A 22766-nucleotide genomic window follows, 5' to 3' on the forward strand; every position below is an offset into this window, starting at 1 on the left:
AGAAGCCGCCTCACGCCCCGCCTCTTTGGGCGCCCCCCACCTCCACCCCCAGCTTCTACTTCCGCTTCCGGTCGGGGCGAATGGCGGTGATGGCATGAAAAATCTGAACCCTGTCTGGGCCTCCTCGAGGTCGGCTCAGCCTGAAGATGCCGACATGGGGCTTTGTGTGAGGTGAGTCTGTGGCTGTCTGTGTGAGTCTGTGGGTCTCTGTGGTGAGTGTGTGGATCTGTGTGTTGAGTCTGTGGGTCTCTGTGTGGTAAGTGTGTGGGTCTCTGTATGGTGAGTCTGAGTCTCTGTGGGTGTCTATACATTTCCACACGATGATGATGATGATGTTATCAGCCACTTGGTTGAGCTTCTATCGTTTGTAATAGCCAGCGCTACATAGCTCCTTACCTGGTAAAATGTGTATCGTTCAGTTTAGTATTTGGGTTTCTGTATCTTTGTGGGTCTCTGTGTGTGTCTTTCTGGGTGTCTGTGGGTCTCTGTGGGTCTCTATGGGTCTCTATGGGTCTCTATGCATATCTATGGATCTGTGTGTCTCTATGGGTCTCTATGTATTTCTATGGGTCTTTGTCTTTACGATTCTCTCTGTATTTATATGTGTCTCTATGCATCTTTGTGGTTCTCTGTGCGTCTCCCACATCCCCCCACCAGGAACCCACCATCCTCACCACGAACTCACAACACGGACTCACACACTCACCACGCACCCACATCCTCACCATGGACCCACACACTCACCACGAACCCACAACACGGACCCACACACTCACCACGCACCCACATCCTCACCACGGACCGACACACTCTCCACAATCCCACAACAAGGACCCACACACTTACCACGAACCCACAACATGGACCCACACACTCACCAGGAACCCACAAAACTCACCTCGTCAATAGTTTCGCTCGGATAGCTTCAGCAGAAGTTGTTCGAAAGGCGACGATGATGAAGCTGAAGTTTAAGAAGCTGCCGTCTCCTTCATGCCCGTCTCGTACTCTGAGGAAGCACGTGGTGATTGCGACGTCACCGGTGCTGTCACAGTGCGAGGGACGTTGCCACGCCCCCTTCAGCCACGCCCCTCCGAATGACGTGAGAGTGCGAGGCCACGCGCCCGGAAGCCGCCTCCCGCCCCTCTTTCGGCGACCCCCACCTCCACCCCCAGCTTCTACTTCCGCTTCCAGTCGGGGCGAATGGCGGGAAAAATCTGAACCCTGTCTGGGCCTCCTCGAGGTCGGCTCAGCCTGAAGATGCTGACACGGGGCTCTGTGTGGGGTGAGTCTGTGGGTCTCTGTGTGTGTCTATGTGAGGTGAGTCTGTGGGTCTCTGTGTGTTTCTGTGTGTGGTGAGTCTGTCGACACTTCACGTGGCCTCAAAGTGCACATGGCCTGGCACAAGCGTCTTGGTGACGTCACCACCACTTAGTGGCGAATGGCGGTTGTTGTTTTTGTGGGTGTCTGTGTGAGTTTGTGGGTCTCTGTGTGATGAGTCTTTGGGTCTCTGTGTGGTGAGTGTGTGGGTATCTGTGTGGTGAGTCTGTGGGTCTCTGTGTGGTCAGTCTGTGGGTCTGCGTGGGGCGAGTGTGGACATCTGTGTGAGGTGAGTCTGTGGTTCTCTCTGTGTTGTGAGTGTGTGGGTCTCTGTATGGTGAGTCTGAATCTCTGTGGGTGTCTATACATTTCTACACGATGATGATGATGTTATCAACCACTTGGTTGATAACATCATCTGTGGGTCTCTGTGTGGTGAGTGTGTGGGTTTCAGTGTGGTGAGTGTGTGGGTCTCTGTTTGGTGAGTGTGTGGGTTTCAGTGTGGTGAGTCTGTGGGTGTCTATACATTTCCACACGATGATGATGATGATGTTATCAGCCACTTGGTTGAGCTTCTATCATTTGTAATAGCCAGCGCTACATAGCTCCTTACCTGGTAAAATGTATATCGTTTAGTTTAGTGTTTGGGTCTCCTCGTATCTTTGTGGCTCTCTGTGTGTCTCTCTGGGTGTCTGTGGGGCGCTGTGAGTCTCTATGGGTCTCTATGTATATGTATGGATCTGTGTGTCTCTATGGGTCTCTATGTATTTCTATGGGTCTTTGTCTTTACGATTCTCTGTGTATTTATATGGGTCTCTATGCATCTGTGTGGTTCTGTGTGTGTGTCTCTCTGGGTGTCTGTGGGTCTCTGTGGGTCTCTATGTATGACTATGGGTCTCTGTGTATCTCTGGATCTCTGTGTGTATCTATGGGTCTCTGTGTATCCCTGGATCTCTGTGTGTCTCTATTGGTCTCAATGTATCTGCATGGGTCTCTGTGTGTCTCCATGTGTCTCTGTGTATCTATGGATCTCTGTGTGTCTCTATCGATCTCTACGTATTTGTATGGGTCTCTATGGGTCACTATGTTTACTATTGGTCTCTATGTGTCTGTATGGGTCACTATGTATCTCTATAGGTCTCTGTCGAACTCTATGTATCCCTTTCGGACTCCATGAATCTCTTTGTATCTCTATGGTTATCTGTGTGTCTCTATGTGTCTCTGTGTATCTATGGATCATTGTGTGCCTCTATCAATCTATATGTATCTCTATGGGTCTCTATGTATCACTATGGGTCTCTATGTATTTCTATGGGTCTTTCTGTGTCGCTATGGGTCTTTGTGTGTCCCTATCGGTTTCTATGTATCACTATGGGTCCCTGTGTGTCTCTGGATCTTTGTGTGTCTTAATGGGTCTCTACGTATCTCTATGGGTCTCTGTGTTTCTCTATGGGTCTCTGCGGGTCTCTGTCTCTGTGTATTCCTTGATCTATGTTTGTCTCTATTGGTCTCTATGTACAGTGAGGAAAAAAGTATTTTATCCCCTGCTGATTTTATACGTTTGCTCACTGACAAAGAAATGATCAGTCTATAAATTTAATGGTAGGTTTATTTGAACAGTGAAAGACAGAATAACAACAACAAAATCCAGATAAACGCATGTCAAATATCTTATAAATTGATTTGCATTTTAATGAGGGAAATAAGTATTTGACCCATCTGCAAAACATCACAGAGGTCAGACGTTTCTTGTAGTTGGCCACCAGCTTTGCACACATCTCAGGAGAGATTTTGTCCCACTCCTCTTTGCAGATCTTCTCCAAGTCATTAAGGTTTCGAGGCTGATATTTGGCAACTCGAACCTTCAGGGAAATAAGTTTTTGACCCCCTAGTTATTTCAATGCTAAATTCTCCTGTTTGATTTGTACTAGGTGCCTCTGAATGTGTATGCTTTGACTTTAACATAGCCATTTCTGTGACCAGTCACAAGCTAATCACTCAGCTATTTCAATGCTAAATTCTATGCTAATTCCTTTATCAAGGGGTGCCTCTGTGAATGTGTATGTTTTGACTTTAACATAGCCATTTCTGTGACCAGTCACAAGCTAATCACTCAGCTATTCCAATGCTAAATTCTATGCTAATTCCTTTGTCAAGGCCCTCTGTTTCTTCTCACACAGCTTAAAGGTCGCGATCTGAGCTTGGATTTGTTCGCTCCAGCTCTGTCCTCCAGACAGTCTCGTCCCTTCAACTGATGAAGGCCGCTTGTGTTGTGGCCGAAACGTCAGGATAATTTTCTTGTGTTATTTTATTTTATCAATGTATTATTTTATTCTCATTCTATATATACTGTATTCTAAATTGTCTTACGGTTGTTATTGTTTGACTTGCATCCCACTGGGATTTTTGCACACAGCGTTGATATGCGGTGCTTTTTCTGGAAGACTGCGTTTTTTCCTGGATTTTTCTGTTGCGCGTAGTCACTTTAAGACGTTTATTGTTCATGTTTTTGTTTGTTGTGGTTGCACCCGAATCAAGAATCGAATGCCTCACAGGGCTATACCTAATAAATGAACTGAACAATCGGTCTCTGTGTGTCTCTATGGATAAGCGTGGTTTCTTATGCGAACTGGGGAATTTGGTGGGCGCTTAACATGGGAGCCTATGGGAGCTCTACGGGAGCTTGCCGGCGAGGGCGATTGTAATGTGCAGTGCGGATTGGTAGGGAAGCTTACGTCATGTAGGGAATGTGGAGGGAGGGTAACGTGAGAGCCTATGGGAGCTCAATGTGTCGCTGCTGGCAGGAGGTCACGTGACAGACCCAGCAGGTGCCACGGGTTGACTGCTGTGCCAGGCTAGGTACAGGAAGTGGTCACGGGACAGACCCAGCAGGTGCCATGGGTTGACTGCTGTGCCAGGCTAGGTACAGGAAGCGGTCACGGGACAGACCCAGTAGGTGCCATGGGTTGACTGCCGTGCCAGGCTAGTTACAGGAAGAGGTCACGGGACAGACTCAGCAGGTGCCATGGGTTGACTGCTGTGCCAGGCTAGGTGCACTTGGAGGTCACGGGACAGACCCAGCAGGTGCCATGGGTTGACTGCTGTGCCAGGCTAGGTACAGGAAGCGGTCACGGGACAGACCCAGTAGGTGCCATGGGTTGACTGCCGTGCCAGGCTAGTTACAGGAAGAGGTCACGGGACAGACTCAGCAGGTGCAATGGGTTGACTGCCCTGCCAGGCTAGGTACAGGAAGAGGTCACGGGACAGACTCAGCAGGTGCCATGGGTTGACTGCTGTGCCAGGCTAGGTGGAGGAGGTCACGGGACACACCCAGCAGGTGCCATTGGTTGACTGCTGTGCGAGGCTACGTGCAGGAGGTCACGTGACAGACCCAGCAGGTGCCATGGGTTGACTGCTGTGCCAGGCTAAGTGCATCTGACGACAAACATCTGGGCAGTTCACCACCATTGGTTGAAGCAGAGCCTGTCTCTTGCTTCTGCTGATAAGACACGGAGCTGGGCAGACTCCAAATGCACAACATCAGCAGGCATCGTCAGGGTCGGGATGGAACCCACGACCTCCTGTATACCAGGCGAGGTAGTTAACATCTCCCAGCCACTGTGATGATGAGAGAGGCATAGACTCAAAATATACAGCAGCAGGCATCGTCAGGGTCAGGATCGAACCCATGACCTCCTGTATACCAGGCGCGGTAGTTAACATCTCATCAGGGTCGGCATTGAGCCCACGACCTCCTGCGTACCAGGCGAGGTAGTTAACATCTCATCAGGGTCGGAATTGAGCCCACGACCTCCTATGTACCAGGCGAGGTAGTCAATATCTGGATCCAAATTACCTGAGACCCCAGGCAGCAGCAACTCGCCACAACAAACACAACTGCAACGTTCTGTTGAGTCCGCTTATTTATTAACAACAATCGATAAACAATGGTCTAGATATATATGTACACATTATTACATTATAACTTATTTTGTATCTCTATCCTCTTCACACGCGCACGTGGCTAGGCTGGCTGTAGTCCATTGTGTGGTGAGTGTGGGTGGTGAGTGTGTGTGGTGAGTGTGGGTGGTGAGTATGGGTTGTGTGGGTGGTGAGTGTGGGTGGTGTGGGTGGTGAGTGTGGGTGGTGAGTGTGGTGAGTGTGGGTGGTGAGTGTGGTGAGTGTGGGTGGTGAGTGTGGGTGGTGAGTGGTGAGTGTGGGGAGGGTGGGGGGTGAGTGCGGTGAGTGCGGTGAGTGCGGTGTGTGGTGGTGGTGGTGCTGCTGCTGCTCGTGGTGGTGGTTGCACCGATTCCACCACCACCACTCCGCTACTCTGCCGTGGGCCGTCCACCACAGAGGAGCAGGCGGCCGAAGAGCGAGCGGAGCGCCCTGCGCACACGCGCCAGAACCCCTCGCTCCCTCTCCTCCTCTTCCTTCTCTTCCTCCTCCTCTTCATCCTCCTCCTCTTCATCCTCCTTCTCCTCTTTATCCTCCTTGTTGTCGTCATCCTCCTCCTGCGTCTCCACCACCTCCGTCCTCTCTCCAAAGGTCTGGGTGAGCAGTGACGATGGTGATGGGAGCTTCTCTTCCGGCTCCGCTCTGTGGAGAGAGGCAGCAACACCACAGCAGCGCATCATCGTCATCGTCATCATCGTCGTCGTCATCATCATCATCGTCGTCATCAACATCGTCTTCATCATCAACATCGTCATCATCATTGTCATCGTCGTCGTCATCATCATCGTCATTATCATACCCACAGAGACCCATAGACCTACAGAGACCCATACTCATAGCGACCCATACAGACCCATACTCATAGAGACCCATACTCATAGAGACCCATACAGACCAATGCTCATACAGACCCATAGACTTACAGAGACCCATCCTCATAGAGACCCATACAAACCCACAGAGACCCATACTCATAGAGACCCATACAGACCAATGCTCATACAGACCCATAGATCTACAGAGACCCATCCTCATAGAGACCCATACATACCCACAGAGACCCATACTCATAGAGACCCATACAGACCAATGCTCATACAGACCCATAGACCTACAGAGACCCATACTCATGTAATGAGAACGCCATCTCCTGTATTATATGGGGTGTGGTGTGATATGCAGTTATGGGTTATCTCGGGGAAGGATTACATCGAGGCCAAAGGTAATGGGGCAGAGCCACCCAGGAAGCCTCTGGAACGCTCCTGAAGGTTCCATGAGAGGCGTGGCCAGAGGCGGAGTTTAATCGCCGTGGAGCGAATATAAGCGGGGGCCGGAGCAAGGTGCGGGGTCGGTGTGTGAAGAATCAAGAGGAGCTTCCCGTCGCCGCCGCTGCTCCGCCATCTCCATGGGCCACGTGGCGGCTCGACCTTCAGCCACTCAGCCGCTCCCTAGCCAGCGCCGTCAGCCAGCGGCGTGCTAGAGAGTGGGGCGAGCGCCAAGTGGCGCAGGGCAGTGAAGCCGCTTGGGGGGCCATGCATCCGTGGTGCGAGTGACAAGAGACGAGTAGACAGCCAACTGTACCGAAGTTTTATTAATAAACGTTTCAAGTTCTTATCGTGTTGGAGCCACTCATTACACTCACAGAGACCCATACTAAGAGACCCATACAGATCTACAGAGACCCATACTAATAGAGACCCATACAGACCCCTGGGGCCCATAATATATACTCATAGACCCATATTCAGAGACGCACAGAGACCCATACTAATAGAGCCCATACAGACCCCAGAGACCCATACTCATAGAGACCCATACAGACCCCTGAGGCCCATAATCACAGAGACGCATAGACCCACAGAGACCCATAGACCCACGTAGACCAGAAGCGACTTGGCCATCTCGAATGATAGCCGAATCAAGTGGGCAGATAACATCATCATCATCTTCATCGCGTGGACATTCATAGCGGCAGTCAAATACTCGAAGTGCATGTCGCCGATTATCAACGTGGAGGGGAAAATCCTGAGGACCCTGAGAAGAATCCACGCGGTGACCACGTGGACAGAAACGCAGACTGCAAATATACAGCAGCAGCTGGCATCGTCAGGGTCGGGATCGAGCCCACGACCTCCTGTATACCAGGCGAGGTAGTTAACATCTCATCAGGGCCGGGATCGAACGCACGACCTCCTGCGTACCAGGCGAGGTAGTTGACGTCTCATCAGGGTCGGGATCGAACCCACGACGTCCTGCGTACCAGGCGAGGTAGTTAACGTCTCATCAGGATCGGGATTGAACCCACGACCTCCTGCATATCAGGCGAGGTGGTTAATATCTCATCAGGGTCGGGATCGAACCCACGACTTCCTGCGTAGCAGGCGAGGTACACAGAGAGAGGCTCACCGTGGCTCAGCAGCTGCAGATCCCTGCACAAGAGTGGTGCCACCGCTGCTGCTGATGGTGATGGTGGCCCAGTTGGTGGTGTCGGCCCAGCTGGTGGTGGTGGCTCGGATGGTGGTGGTTGTGGGGGTGGCCTCGCTGGCGGTGAGGGTGGCCTCGCTGGTGGTGGTGGCCCGAGTGACGGTGGTGGCCCGAATGGTGGTGGTGGTGGGGTTGGCCTCGCTGGCAGTGGGGGTGGCCTTGCTGCTGGTGGTGGCCTCGCGAGCGGTGGAGGTGCCCCTGATGGTGGTGGTGGTGGCGCGGATGGTGGCATTGGTGGGGGTGGCCCTTCTGGTAGTGTCCCAGGTGGTGGTGGTGGTGGTTTGGAGCCAGCTGTGAGCCAGCGCTTGCTCAGGCGTCATCCGAAGATTCGGATCCCATCTATTGGGAGACGCACGGGGAGGGAGGGGAGGGATGGGGGGAGACACACACGTGGTGAGAGGAGCATGGTGAGATGATTTGACAGGGTGGGAGGTGGGGGGAAAGTGGGGAGATAGCGGCGTGGGGGGAGAGATGGAGAGGGTGGGAGGGAGTGGTGGTGGGTGGTGAGTGGGTGGCAGAGCTGTCAACCCGTACGGTTTATTAGATATTCTTGTGCAGGGAAATTGTGTTTTCAGGTCCGTACGGAGTGCAGCCCTTTCCATTCTGGGTAACAATAATAATTCGTGTGTATTTGTTTGTTTGTCCCTTGTGATGGGATTTTGCAGGATGAACGTTGAGATTTATAAGGGTCACGGGGTGACCAATAATGTTGTGTCTGTAGTAAGGTAGGGCAGTGATAAGGTGTTGACAGGTATGGGGTGGTGAGTGGGGGTGAGTGAGTGGGGGTGAGTGGTGTGGGGATGAGTGGGGGTGAGCAAGGGGTGAGTGTGGTTCGTACTGCAGGCAACGGCTGACGAAGTCCACCAGCTGAGGGTGGTGGCCCTGCAGCGCGCGGTGCAGAGGGAGGCTTCCCGGTGGCCCCTGCTTGGACAGGTTGTAGGGGAGGCCCTCAGGGTCTGCAGAGACAAAGAGACGCACGCAGAGTCACCAACCACCACGTCGCCCACATACCCGCTCATCCACTTACCTACCCACATACCTATAGACCTACATACCCACCAACTCACTCACCTGCACACTTACCCACCTACCCTCACACCGACCAACTCAACCACCCACCTATGCACTTACCCACCTACCTATCCAGTCGCCCACCTACCTAGCTACATATCCACTCACCCACCTACATACCCAGTCTCCCACTCACTAACCCACCCACCCACTCACCCACCCACTCACCGACCCACTCACCTCCCCACCCACCGCCCCACCCACCTGCTCACTCACCCACCCACCTATGCTTCCTAACGACTGTTACAAAGATCCCCAACCCCCACCCCACCCCCCACCTCCGGGATAATCAGAGCCCCCCCCCCCCCACAATAGAACCCTATAAGAGCCTCACTGCCACCCCCCCATCTAACAAAACGGAATGGGTCATGTCGCTGGCGACTCACCAAAGTAAGTTGTCTTGTTAGGTGCTTCGTCCACCATCTTTTTCGGGGGCATGCCCAGGATCTGCGCACGGTTTCGGACGAAGACAAAAGGAGGAGGGGGGGGGTTACAGCCGGTGTAGCCTCAGCTTGCCCATTGGGGCAAGTGCCGTCTGTCAGCGGTGAGTAGTGGTGGAGGCAGCGCCTGTCGAGGCCGGCACTGTGTACAAAGACAACAATCCCTCCCTCTCCTTATTAGACTCATCTCATTGCTAGGGCAAGCGCTGTTAGTAGCGAGCAGCACCTATGAAGGCCAGCACTGTGTACAAATACAACAATCTCCCCTTCCTCGTATTAGCCTCATCTCATTGCTGGGGCAAGTGCTGTTAGCAGCGAGCAGCATCTTTGAAGGCCGGAACGGCACACAAGGGGGTGGGTGCCCAGCACCACGCCCGGCCACCTTTGTCTCCCCCAGTGGAAATGTTTACTAGACACCGCTACACCAAGTACTCGTTTGAGGCTGCATCGACCTATGAGAGGTCCAGGACCAGGTTAGATATTCCTCGCCGGTTGTTTATGGCCGCCAGACGAATCAAACTCTGAGTATTGGTATCTGTGGGTCTGCATGGGTCTCTATGAGTATGGGTCTCTGTGCAGACCCACAAAGACCCATATCCATAGAGACCTGCCCGCCCACCCACCCACCATACCCACCGTACCCACCCACCATACCCACCCACCATACCCATCCACCATACCCACCGTACCCACCCACCGACCGTACCTCGATGCAGTAGGGCAGGTGTTCTGTGAAGATTCGTGAATCAAAGAGATCCTTGCCGGTGGCCATCTCGGCCACGGTGCAGCCCAGAGCCCACATGTCCACAGCGCAGGTGACATAGTAGCCCAGCAGCAGCTCCGGGGCCATGTAGGGCAACGTCCCGCACATGTTTTGGGCTGCACAGCAACAGCAACAATAACAACAACGATGATGAATATAAAGTAGCCCCTCCGTCAACAGCGACGTGGGTTGAACAGGTTTCTTTTTTCGGTCGGTTAAATGCCTAGTCGGCTTCTGCGACCGATATTTCACGGCGGAGGCGAGTTTTTGGGTTGGACCGCGTACTCTGGCTGCCCGCCCGATGATGATGCTCAGCTGTAATCGCTCGAATTGTAAACGTCGTAGTGGATTTACATCTCCAGCACACCGGCTAGTGCTGTGCAAGTGGCGATTTGGAGCGTCCTGTTTACGTGACGCTGAACCTCACTTACTGGCTGCGTCGGATGGCGGCGGGTTTGACGACGCAACGTTTACGTTGACGTGAGCTAACGCTGAAAAAAGAAACTCCACGCACGCAAAGCCACTCACTTTTATGCTTCAGGTAGGAGCTGCACCCGAAGTCGGTGACCCTGACTCTGCCGGCCGCGGTGAGCAGAATGTTATCCTGGACAAAGGGGAGAGACAGAGAAGGAATTCCACGCTCTGAGGTTACGGCAAGAGTGTCCAGCCAGCAGTGGGTCGATCACGCAAAGTGACGCATTTACACCCACACAGGCAGCCCCCCCCCCCCTCCCACTTTTGGCATGGGCTATGTGCCTGAGACTCGTTCAAAGTCGTTTTAATAAACTACTAAACCTATTTGTTTTGTTACTACCAGGGTGTAAGGCCCCACTGAGCTGTTGTGTAGCTATTCTATCAGAAACGACCTGGCCATCACGTAATAACATCATCAGCATCATCATCATCATTGCGTGGACATTTATAGCAGCAGCCAAACACTCTAAACACATGTTTCAACAGCCCATAGAGACCCATACACACCCACAGAGACCCATACTCATAAAGACCCACACAGATATAGAGACCCATTCTCATAGAGACCTACACAGACCAACAAAGACCCATTCTCATCGAGACCCACACAGACCAACAGAGACCCATACACATAGAGACCCATAAAGACCTCCAGAACCCTATACTCATAGAGACCCATAAAGACTGAAAAATACCCATACTCATAGAGACCCACATAGACATAGAGAGACCCAAACTAAAACTAAGCTATGTTTTACTTTACTAGGTGCAAGGCCCCACTCTGTGCTGCTGTGCAGCTGTTCTGTCAGAAGCGACCTGGCCATCACAAACGATAGCTCAACCAAGTGGGCTGATATCATCATCATAATCACGCGGAAATATTAAAGCAGCGGTCAAATACTCTAAACGCTTGGTGATGTTGATTCTGAACGTGGAGGGAAAAACAGGAGGACCCGAAGTAAAATCCACGTGACCACCACGGGGAGAGAGAGACGCAGACTCCAAACATGCAGCAGGCGTCAGGGTCGGGATCAAACGCACGATCTCCTGTATACCTAGCGAGGTAGTTAACATCTCCTGCTACCTCCTCCATCTGGAAGGAGGAGGTGGCAGAGGCACAGTAGAAGGACGGAGCCAGCGCATTGACCCTGCGATCAACCATGGCCGGCCTGCCTCTACGGTACGAGTGTCCACCTCGTCCCAGATCGTCTTCACCGGAGGTAAAGTGACCCCACCACCACCACTACCACCACCTCCCTCCAGATGGACAGAGCCACCGCTTCGACCCCGTGATCAACAGTGGCCGGGCTGCCTCCGCGCCAGCTAACCGAGCGCCCCAACGAGAGGGCGCGACCACCGCGCCCGCTCCGCTCACCGGCTTGATGTCCCCGGCGATGATGCCCCGCCCCTTGGCGTACAACAGGAAGTTGAGAATGGCCCTGGTGTACTCCCTCAACCGCCTCACGTAGATTCGCCCGATGCTCCCTTTGCTCATGACATCGTAGAGGCTCTTCCTGGCACGACAAGGACGACGACGACGTTAAAACCCCTTTCCCGTTCCGATAACGTCCGCAGGGCGACCCACAACTCGGACCCCAAACCGACTGTGCCACTTGGTTAGTTTTGGCGGGGGGGGGGGGGAGGTCAGGGAACTCCTCGTCGCTCTGCGGTATTCATTCGCGTCGTCGCCGCGCTGCACTAGCGCCGAGGGAACTAACGGGCACAAAACATTGCCGCGGGTGAAATATTTAATGATAATAATTTCATTATGATTTCATTCTAATTTCACCGTGATTATGTTCTTATTACAATTTCTATTTTATTATTTCATTACTATCATTTTATTACTATCATATCACAATTTAACAATAATATTTTTTATTATTACTTTATCAATATTTCTTAATTAAAAAAATTATTACAATTTTTATTAGCAATATATTTGCATTATTATTTCATTATAATTTCCTTATTATTTTGGAATCTTATTGTTCATTATCATTTTTTCATTATTATTAACCTATTAATATCGTGTTATTTTATTATTTAAAAAATAGCTTATTAATATATATTACTAGAATGTGTACCCGTTCTTCGCACGGAAATTAATAGTTTATTCCATCGCAGATGTGCCGTCACCGCTCACTGCCGTGCAATAGATTATATCCATTATTCCCTCCCCCCAAAAAATACGAAGTAATATTTTATACTTTTTACATTGTGTACAGTATGGAAGCTACCCACATGCCAAATTAAAAGTTTGTAGCATGTTGGGAAGTATGCTAAACATTTCGAAAAGACACACATATCCACAAATTTCCATTTTGCTGTATACATAAAGATTTCACTGGAAAACCCTTAAAAAAGGTTGATGCTTGCAAGAAAGAAAAAATCCTAAACAAATCAATTTCACTAAATCGGATGTTTTTCACTGAAGGAAATTCAACTTTAACCCACTTCTACGTAAGGTCGATTTAGGCAACTCGGGAAGGGAATGACGTGGCGAGCTGAATATAGTCGCGTTCCCTTAGAAATTCCAGACAGTGTAAGCTGTGCAAATTTCACGACGTCAGAACTCAGCGTTCGAGAGTTTTTGCTGCTTCACACAAACAGATGGATTTTCTGCTTCCTATTTAGGAGCGAGCTGAAATTCGTCGCGTTGACTTAGAAAATGTAGGCAGCTATGCAGCGCTTTTGTGCGGGATACACAGCCTACACGGGGGTTGGGGGGGGATGCGTGACGTCAGCAGGCACACTGCGTGACGCTGCCGCATGCGGGTGACATCACAGATGTGACGTCACCACTCACTTGCCGTGCAATATATTACATGCATTATTCCGCCATCCCCCCCTCCCAAAATACAAAAGTCTATTTTTAGACTTTTTGCATTGTGTACAGTCTGGAAGCTACCCACATGCCAAATTTCAAGTTTGTTGCATAAACATTTCAAACAGACACAAATTCCCTTTTTCCACATGTAGATTATCAATATCATAAAAAAATTAGAATGTGTGATTCATGGGGAACGTTTCCGTGAGTCGCGTCTTCCGCAACCCAGGGGACTTCCTGCGTCTGCTTTGTCCCCACGGTGTTCTGCGATTGTCGATAACGCAGCGGTTCGCCGTGCTGAGCTGCTTGACCCACGGGGCCACGTGGACGCGTGCTGCTCGACTTCCCAGAGCTTTGGAGACTCGGTTGCCAAACAAATTGTGATTGTAAAATTGTCAGATGAATTATTGCATAAATTAATTATCAAAATAGCAATTAAATAAGTTATGTCTTCGATTAAATTAATTCATTTAACGAGGCGAGACATATTTTGATGAATTGTTAATTATTTTTAAACTCACTAAATAAACTGCAAAATAAGTTTATTATGAAAGTTATTAAATAAAGCTATTGGGGAACAAATTAGAAAATTAATCCCCCACCCAACTTTGCCGCACAGAAGTGTGGTCACCACATCTGTGCCTCTTTATAAGGAACGGAACAGGTGGAATTCTCCACAAAATCTGACTTTCGCCTGATGAAGCTGGTTGTAATTACTAGAGAAACGTCGTACTCAGAGATTGCAAATGTTGTGGCTTGGCTGTCCAACACACCGTTGTGCTGTACCATTATACTACACTATACACTACACTACTATACACTACACACTAGTGCTGTACTAGTAACGAATTGGCAGGTTCTGTTTGCGTGACAACCCTTACTAGTTGGCTGTGTCGGGTCGTGGCGGGTTTAACGACGCAACATTTATATTTTTAAGCAATCTAACCCAAAAATACCTCTATTATGGATTATAATGGTCGCAAAAGCCCTGCGTGTAAAACTCAATTAATAAATGTGATAAATCGATAAATCTAGTTGCTTGATCAAACATTAAATAAATATTAATTCCGAAATAAATCAACTATCGAACGGAGCAATGGAGATGCACGTGGGTGGGTGGTGGGGGGGGGGGGTGGGAAGGTTCACGTACTTCAAGAGCTCGACGACGAGGCAATTGTGGCCGCGGAATTCGAACGTGTCCAGGACCCGGATGACTCCATAGCGCTCATCGCTGGCCCTGCCCTGCAGCTTTTTGGCCACCTCCAGCTCCGTCCTCTGGCGGGCCGCTGTCGAGGAGCTGCGCAACGGGAGGGGGAAGGCCACGAAATCAACGGTGACTCTGTGTGGGTGACTCTGTGTGGGTGACTCTGTGTGGGTGACTCTGTGTGGGTGTCTCTGTGTGGGTGACTCTGTGTGGGTGACTCTGTGTGGGTGACTCTGTGTGGGTGACTCTGTGTGTGTGACTCTGTGTGGGTGACTCTGTGAGTGACTCTGTGTGGGTGACTCTGTGTGGGTGACTCTGTGTGGGTGACTCTGTGTGGGTGACTCTGTGTGGGTGACTCTGTGTGGGTGACTCTGTGTGGGTGACTCTGTGGGTGACTCTGTGGGTGACTCTGTGAGGGTGACTCTGTAGGTGACTCTGTGAGGGTCTCTGTGCGTGACTCTGTGGGTGACTCTGTGTGGGTGACTCTGTGTGGGTGACTCTGTGTGGGTGACTCTGTGAGTGACTCTGTGTGGGTGACTCTGTGTGGGTGACTCTGTGTGGGTGACTCTGTGTGGGTGTCTCTGTGTGGGTGTCTCTGTGTGGGTGTCTCTGTGTGGGTGACTGTGTGGGTGTCTCTGTGTGGGTGACTCTGTGTGGGTGACTCTGTGTGGGTGACTCTGTGTGGGTGACTCTGTGAGTGACTCTGTGGGTGACTCTGTGTGGGTGACTCTGTGTGGGTGACTCTGTGTGGGTGTCTCTGTGTGGGTGACTCTGTGTGGGTGTCTCTGTGTGGGTGACTCTGTGTGGGTGACTCTGTTTGGGTGACTTTGTGTGGGTGACTCTGTGGGTGACTCTGTGAGGGTGACTCTGTGTGGGTGACTCTGTGAGTGACTCTGTGTGGGTGACTCTGTGTGGGTGACTCTGTGTGGGTGACTCTGTGTGGGTGACTCTGTGTGGGTGACTCTGTGAGTGACTCTGTGTGGGTGACTCTGTGTGGGTGACTCTGTGTGTGTGACTGTGTGTGCGTGACTGTGTGGGTGACTCTGTGTGGGTGTCTCTGTGTGGGTGACTCTGTGAGGGTGACTCTGTGGGTGACTCTGTGAGGGTCTCTGTGCGTGACTCTGTGGGTGACTCTGTGTGGGTGACTCTGTGTGGGTGACTCTGTGGGTGTCTCTGTGGGTGACTCTGTGTGGGTGACTCTGTGGGTGACTCTGTGGGTGACTCTGTGGGGGTCTCTGTGGGGGTCTGTTTGGGGGTCTCTGTGGGTGTCTCTGGTTGACTCTGTGGGTGACTCTGTGGGGGTCTCTGTGGGGGTCTCAGTGGGGTCTCTGTGGGGGTCTCTGTGGGGCTCTCTTTGGGGGTCTCTGTAGGGGTCTCTGTAGGGGTCTGTGTGGGGGTCTCTGTGGGTGACTCTATGGGGGTCTCTGTGGGTGAATCTGTGGGGGTCTCTGTGGGTGACTCTGTGGGTGATTGTGCGGGTCTTTGGGTGACTGTGGGGGTCTCTGTGGGGGTCTCTGTGGGTTTCTCTGTAGCTGACCCTGTGGGGTCTCTGTGGGTGACTCTGTGGGGGTCTCTGTGGGGGTCTCCGTGGGTGACTCTATAGGTCTCTGTGGTTGTCTCTGTGGGTGCCTCTGTGGGTTACTCTGTGGATATCTGTGGCTCCCTATGGGTCTGGGTGTTTTTGTGGGCCTCTGTGGGTCTCTAAGGGTCTGGGTGTTTATGTGGTTCTTTAAGGGTCTTTTTTTGTTTGGGTGTCTCTTGGGTCTCTCAGGGTCTGGGTGTCTCTGTGGATTTCTAAGGGTCTGGGTGTCGCTGTGGGTGTCTCTGTGGGTCTCTCAGGGTCTGGGTGTTGCTGTGGGCCTCTATGGGTCTCTCAGGGTCTGGGTGTCTTTGTTCGTCTCTATGGGTCTCTGTGGGTCTCTATGGGTCTGTTAGTTTTTAGTTTAGAGTTAGCAACAGTTGCACGGTAAATTTTGATTTAAAGCTTTCGTGACTGCAGTAATTCATATTCTTAGTTTTTTTCGGTAAAGTCACGTTGAAGAGAAACAACAAAATAACAAAATATATATAAAACAATAAAAAATTCTCACGACGTTTCGACCATAACTCAAACGGTCATCATCAGGTGTGTCGGTTTGCATAAATTTATTTTAAAAACGGCACATTTATTTATTTATAAAAAACGTTGGCGTCACGCGCAGCGATTGGCAGTTTGCCCAGGACTAGTCCATCTATTTTTTGAAAAGAGGAGGGGGGAGACGAATTTTTTTATAATGTATGCTGTCTGAAAGCCACTGTAAGCGTGAACAATCAATCAAGAACTGAAATGATTTATCAAATCTTTCCAATGATTGCTAAGATAGAATCCATCTTCTCGGTTGAAATTGTCTCTGTGCTTGTATATGTGGATTTCCTCATGAACGAATCTCTCATGGAAGCCAGATGGCTTACAAAGAACCTCCGTCTTGGAAAAGTCAATGGCATGTGAGCCTACTGAATTAGAACAATGATCTGCTACGGCCGAGGTGTTGGTCCTACCGTGTTTAAGGTCTGCTTTATGTTCACGAATGCGGTCCGAGACATGGCGATTGGTTTCTCCAATGTAACTACTACCACAGAGGCAACTTAGTTTGTAGACACCAGGGTATTGTATGTCCGGAATCACATCTTTTACAGACGGAACCAGATCACGGATTTTATGTAATGTGTTGAAACGGACCTGGATCTTGTGTTTATTCAAGATTTTGGAGATCTTTTTTGTGATCCCAGCAATGTAGGGTAAAGTGATGGTTTTGAAAGGCTCCTCAAGAGGGTTCTTCTTCATGGTTTGAGTGATAGCTTTGCGGATTGTATAGTCGGAGTAACCATTAGCCCTAAGAGCTTGGTGTACGTGCTTGAGTTCACTGCTTATGTGTTCCTGGTCGGATATGCATTGGGCTCTACGATACAGAGTCTTGATGAGAGAATTCTTCCGTGATGGATGGTGGTGGGAATCCGGTTTCAGATAAGCATCCGTATGGGTAGCTTTCCTGTAGACAGAGTGGCTCATTGAACCATCAGGTCTCTTTTTAATTAGGACATCCAAAAAAGGTATCTTGCCATCTATTTTGACTTCCATGGTAAATCTGATGGCTGGGTGTATGGAATTGATGTGGTCGAAGAATTGGTCTAGAGCAGGCCGGCCATGTGGCCAGATGACAAAAGTGTCATCCACGTACCTCTTCCATAAGGTTGGGCGCAGAGTGGCAGTCTGCATGGCGTCAGTCTCAAATTTCTCCATGAAAATGTTAGCTATAACTGGAGAAAGGGGGGAGCCCATTGGGGTGCCCTCAGTTTGTTTGTAGAAAGTTCCATTCCAAGTGAAGTATGTATTGGTTAAACAGTGTCTCACCAGGGGGGGTACCTCAGTGTTTAGTCCTTGATGAACCAAGTCTTCAATGATTGCAATGGTGTCAGGTACAGGAACCTTGGTGAATAAGGAAACTACATCAAAACTGACAAGCAGGTCGTCAGGGGACAGGGAAATACCCTTGATTGTTGATACCAGGTGAGTAGAATTTTGTACTGCAGAGGTGGTCTTTCCAGTGAAAGGACGCAGGATTTCAGACAAAAAACGAGCTAGTTTGTAGGTGGGGGAGCTGATAGTAGAGACTATGGGACGAAGAGGTGTATCTACTTTATGTATTTTTGGTAAGCCGTATAATCTTGGTGGCCTGGCAGCAGAAGGTTTCAACGAAAACTGTTTAGATTGATCAATTAATGCGGTTGAATCAGAAATTATTTTGTTGGTTTGTGTGACGAGGCTGTTGGTGGGATCTCTTTTTATTTTTGTATAACTACCATCGTCGAGTAATTCTTTAATTTTGTTGTTGTATTCTATTTTATCCATGATGACAGTAGCATTGCCTTTGTCAGCTGAGAGAACTACAATATCATTCCTCTTTTTTAATTTATATAATTCAAAACGCTCATCTTTGCTGAGGTTGCTAGCTGGCATCTTAGCGTTTTTGAGGGTTGCAGCGATTTCAGATCTTGCTACGTCTGCAGCGATGTGACCCAGGCCCCTGAGAGCAACGTCTACTTGGGCAATTATATCATTAACTGGTATGTGTTTAGGCGTGACTGCAAAGTTTAGACCTTTAGCTAAAACGGATTTCAGACCATCGGAAATATAACTGTTACTGCGATTAATTACGACTTTATTAACGTCTAACTTTTTGGTGTGTGGGTCCGGTCTTTTGTTGAAGAGGAGGTTAAATTTGGAAATCAGGTTTTCCTTACATTTGGTCGACATAGTAGCAGCTGAAGAGGCAGTCATATTGTCTACATGTTCCCAATCCGATGTGGACATTATTGCCGTCAATGATAAGTGTGATTTCTAGAGTGTCTTGTCTAACTGATCTAGTTCTGTGCGTATAAGTCTGATTTTTTCTGAGATAAGAGCTAAGCTAGTTTTGAAAAGAATTCGTTTCGCATTAGAAGAAGTTACAGCAGCAGAGGTCAGTGTAAATGCGATTGGTATTACCCCAGAGTCGCGGCATCTCTTCAGGAAGGTGAGAGACTCGATCAGCTGAGCTTTCTTATCCCGGAGTTTGTTGAAGGATCTTAAAGTTACGGGGAGGGTTTTCACATAACTTTAAGATCCTTCAACAAACTCCGGGATAAGAACGCTCAGATGATCGAGTCTCTCACCTTCCTGAAGAGATGCCGCGACTCTTGGGTAATACCAATCGCATTTACACTGACCTCTGCTGCTGTAACTTCTTCTAATGCGAAACGAATTCTTTTCAAAACTAGCTTAGCTCTTATCTCAGAAAAAATCAGACTTATACGCACAGAACTAGATCAGTTAGACAAGACACTCTAGAAATCACACTTATCATTGACGGCAATAATGTCCACATCGGATTGGGAACATGTAGACAATATGACTGCCTCTTCAGCTGCTACTATGTCGACCAAATGTAAGGAAAACCTGATTTCCAAATTTAACCTCCTCTTCAACAAAAGACCGGACCCACACACCAAAAAGTTAGACGTTAATAAAGTCGTAATTAATCGCAGTAACAGTTCTATTTCCGATGGTCTGAAATCCGTTTTAGCTAAAGGTCTAAACTTTGCAGTCACACCTAAACACATACCAGTTAATGATATAATTGCCCAAGTAGACGTTGCTCTCAGGGGCCTGGGTCACATCGCTGCAGACGTAGCAAGATCTGAAATCGCTGCAACCCTCAAAAACGCTAAGATGCCAGCTAGCAACCTCAGCAAAGATGAGCGTTTTGAATTATATAAATTAAAAAAGAGGAATGATATTGTAGTTCTCTCAGCTGACAAAGGCAATGCTACTGTCATCATGGATAAAATAGAATACAACAACAAAATTAAAGAATTACTCGACGATGGTAGTTATACAAAAATAAAAAGAGATCCCACCAACAGCCTCGTCACACAAACCAACAAAATAATTTCTGATTCAACCGCATTAATTGATCAATCTAAACAGTTTTCGTTGAAACCTTCTGCTGCCAGGCCACCAAGATTATACGGCTTACCAAAAATACATAAAGTAGATACACCCCTTCGTCCCATAGTCTCTACTATCAGCTCCCCCACCTACAAACTAGCTCGTTTTTTGTCTGAAATCCTGCGTCCTTTCACTGGAAAGACCACCTCTGCGGTACAAAATTCTACTCACCTGGTATCAACAATCAAGGGTATTTCCCTGTCCCCAGACGACCTGCTTGTCAGTTTTGATGTAGTTTCCTTATTCACCAAGGTTCCTGTACCTGACACCATTGCAATCATTGAAGACTTGGTTCATCAAGGACTAAACACTGAGGTACCCCCCCTGGTGAGACACTGTTTAACCAATACATACTTCACTTGGAATGGAACTTTCTACAAACAAACTGAGGGCACCCCAATGGGCTCCCCCCTTTCTCCAGTTATAGCTAACATTTTCATGGAGAAATTTGAGACTGACGCCATCCAGACTGCCACTCTGCGCCCAACCTTATGGAAGAGGTACGTGGATGACACTTTTGTCATCTGGCCACATGGCCGGCCTGCTCTAGACCAATTCTTCGACCACATCAATTCCATACACCCAGCCATCAGATTTACCATGGAAGTCGAAATAGATGGCAAGATACCTTTTTTGGATGTCCTAATTAAAAAGAGACCTGATGGTTCAATGAGCCACTCTGTCTACAGGAAAGCTACCCATACGGATGCTTATCTGAAACCGGATTCCCACCACCATCCATCACAGAAGAATTCTCTCATCAAGACTCTGTATCATAGAGCCCAATGCATATCCGACCAGGAACACATAAGCAGTGAACTCAAGCACGTACACCAAGCTCTTAGGGCTAATGGTTACTCCGACTATACAATCCGCAAAGCTATCACTCAAACCATGAAGAAGAACCCTCTTGAGGAGCCTTTCAAAACCATCACTTTACCCTACATTGCTGGGATCACAAAAAAGATCTCCAAAATCTTGAATAAACACAAGATCCAGGTCCGTTTCAACACATTACATAAAATCCGTGATCTGGTTCCGTCTGTAAAAGATGTGATTCCGGACATACAATACCCTGGTGTCTACAAACTAAGTTGCCTCTGTGGTAGTAGTTACATTGGAGAAACCAAACGCCATGTCTCGGACCGCATTCGTGAACATAAAGCAGACCTTAAACACGGTAGGACCAACACCTCGGCCGTAGCAGATCATTGTTCTAATTCAGTAGGCTCACATGCCATTGACTTTTCCAAGACGGAGGTTCTTTGTAAGCCATCTGGCTTCCATGAGAGATTCGTTCATGAGGCTATCCACATATACAAGCACAGAGACAATTTCAACCGAGAAGATGGATTCTATCTTAGCAATCATTGGAAAGATTTGATAAATCATTTCAGTTCTTGATTGATTGTTCACGCTTACAGTGGCTTTCAGACAGCATACATTATAAAAAATTTCGTCTCCCCCCTCCTCTTTTCAAAAAATAGATGGACTAGTCCTGGGCAAACTGCCAATCGCTGCGCGTGGCGCAAACGTAAATTTTTTTTATATAAATAAATAAATAAATATGCCGTTTTCGAAATAAATTTATGCAAACCGACACACCTGATGATGACCGTTTGAGTTATGGTCGAAACGTCGTGAGAATTTTTTATTGTTTTATATATATTTTGTTATTTTGTTGTTTCTCTTCAACGTGACTTTACCGAAAAAACTAAGAATATGAATTACTGCAGTCACGAAAGCTTTAAATCAAAATTTAATCGCCTCTACGGGGAGGGTTTTCACATAACTTTAAGATCCTTCAACAAACTCCGGGATAAGAAAGCTCAGCTGATCGAGTCTCTCACCTTCCTGAAGAGATGCCGCGACTCTGGGGTAATACCAATCGCATTTACACTCACCTCTGCTACTGTAACTTCTTCTAATGCGAAACGAATTCTTTTCAAAACTAGCTTAGCTCTTATCTCAGAAAAAATCAGACTTATACGCACAGAACTAGATCAGTTAGACAAGACACTCTACAAATCACACTTATCATTGACGGCAATAATGTCCATTTGGTTGATAACATCATCTGTGGGTCTCTGTGTGGTGAGTGTGTGGGTTTCAGTGTGGTGAGTGTGTGGGTCTCTGTTTGGTGAGTGTGTGGGTTTCAGTGTGGTGAGTCTGTGGGTGTCTATACATTTCCACACGATGATGATGATGATGTTATCAGCCACTTGGTTGAGCTTCTATCATTTGTAATAGCCAGCGCTACATAGCTCGTTACCTGGAAAATCTATATCGTTTAGTTTAGTATTTGGGTCTCTATGCATCTTTATGGTTCTCTGTGTGTGTCTCTCTGGGTGTCTGTGGGTCTCTGTGGGTCTCTATGTATGACTATGGGTCTCTTTGTCTCTAAGGGTCTCTGTGTCTCTATGGGTTTCTGTGTCTCTATGGGTCTCTGTGTGTCTCTATTGGTCTCTATATATTTCTATATGTCTCTATGTAACCTTCTGGGTCTCTATGGGTCTCTTGTGTGTCTCTGGATCTCTGTGTGTATCTATGGGTCTCTGTGTATCCATGGATCTCTTTGTGTCCCTGTCAGTCTCTATGTATCTATATGGGTCTCTTTGTATCATTATGGGTCTCTTTGTGTCTCTGGATCTCTGTGTGTATCTATGGGTCTCTGTGTATCCCTGGATCTCTGTTTGTCT

At 48.6% G+C, this 22766-nt stretch overlaps 1 protein-coding gene across 1 annotated transcript; it reads right to left on the bottom strand.

Annotated features, from left to right (window-relative positions):
- Positions 1–11942: 11942 nt before the first annotated feature.
- LOC142923430 (uncharacterized) lies at positions 11943–22385 on the bottom strand. The gene is made up of 3 exons (XM_076064525.1): positions 22340–22385; positions 14487–15916; positions 11943–12020 (listed from the first exon to the last, which is right to left on the bottom strand). The coding sequence occupies exons 1-2, from the start codon at positions 22383–22385 to the stop codon at positions 14664–14666; spliced, it is 1299 nt and encodes a 432-aa protein (XP_075920640.1). The 3' UTR covers positions 11943–12020; positions 14487–14663.
- Positions 22386–22766: the final 381 nt, after the last annotated feature.

This window comes from Petromyzon marinus, unplaced genomic scaffold, assembly GCF_048934315.1.
Source record: "Petromyzon marinus isolate PM22_M1 ecotype Great Lakes invasive population unplaced genomic scaffold, UKy_Petmar_22M1.pri1.0 PM_Scaffold_50, whole genome shotgun sequence".
NCBI lineage: Eukaryota > Metazoa > Chordata > Hyperoartia > Petromyzontiformes > Petromyzontidae > Petromyzon > Petromyzon marinus.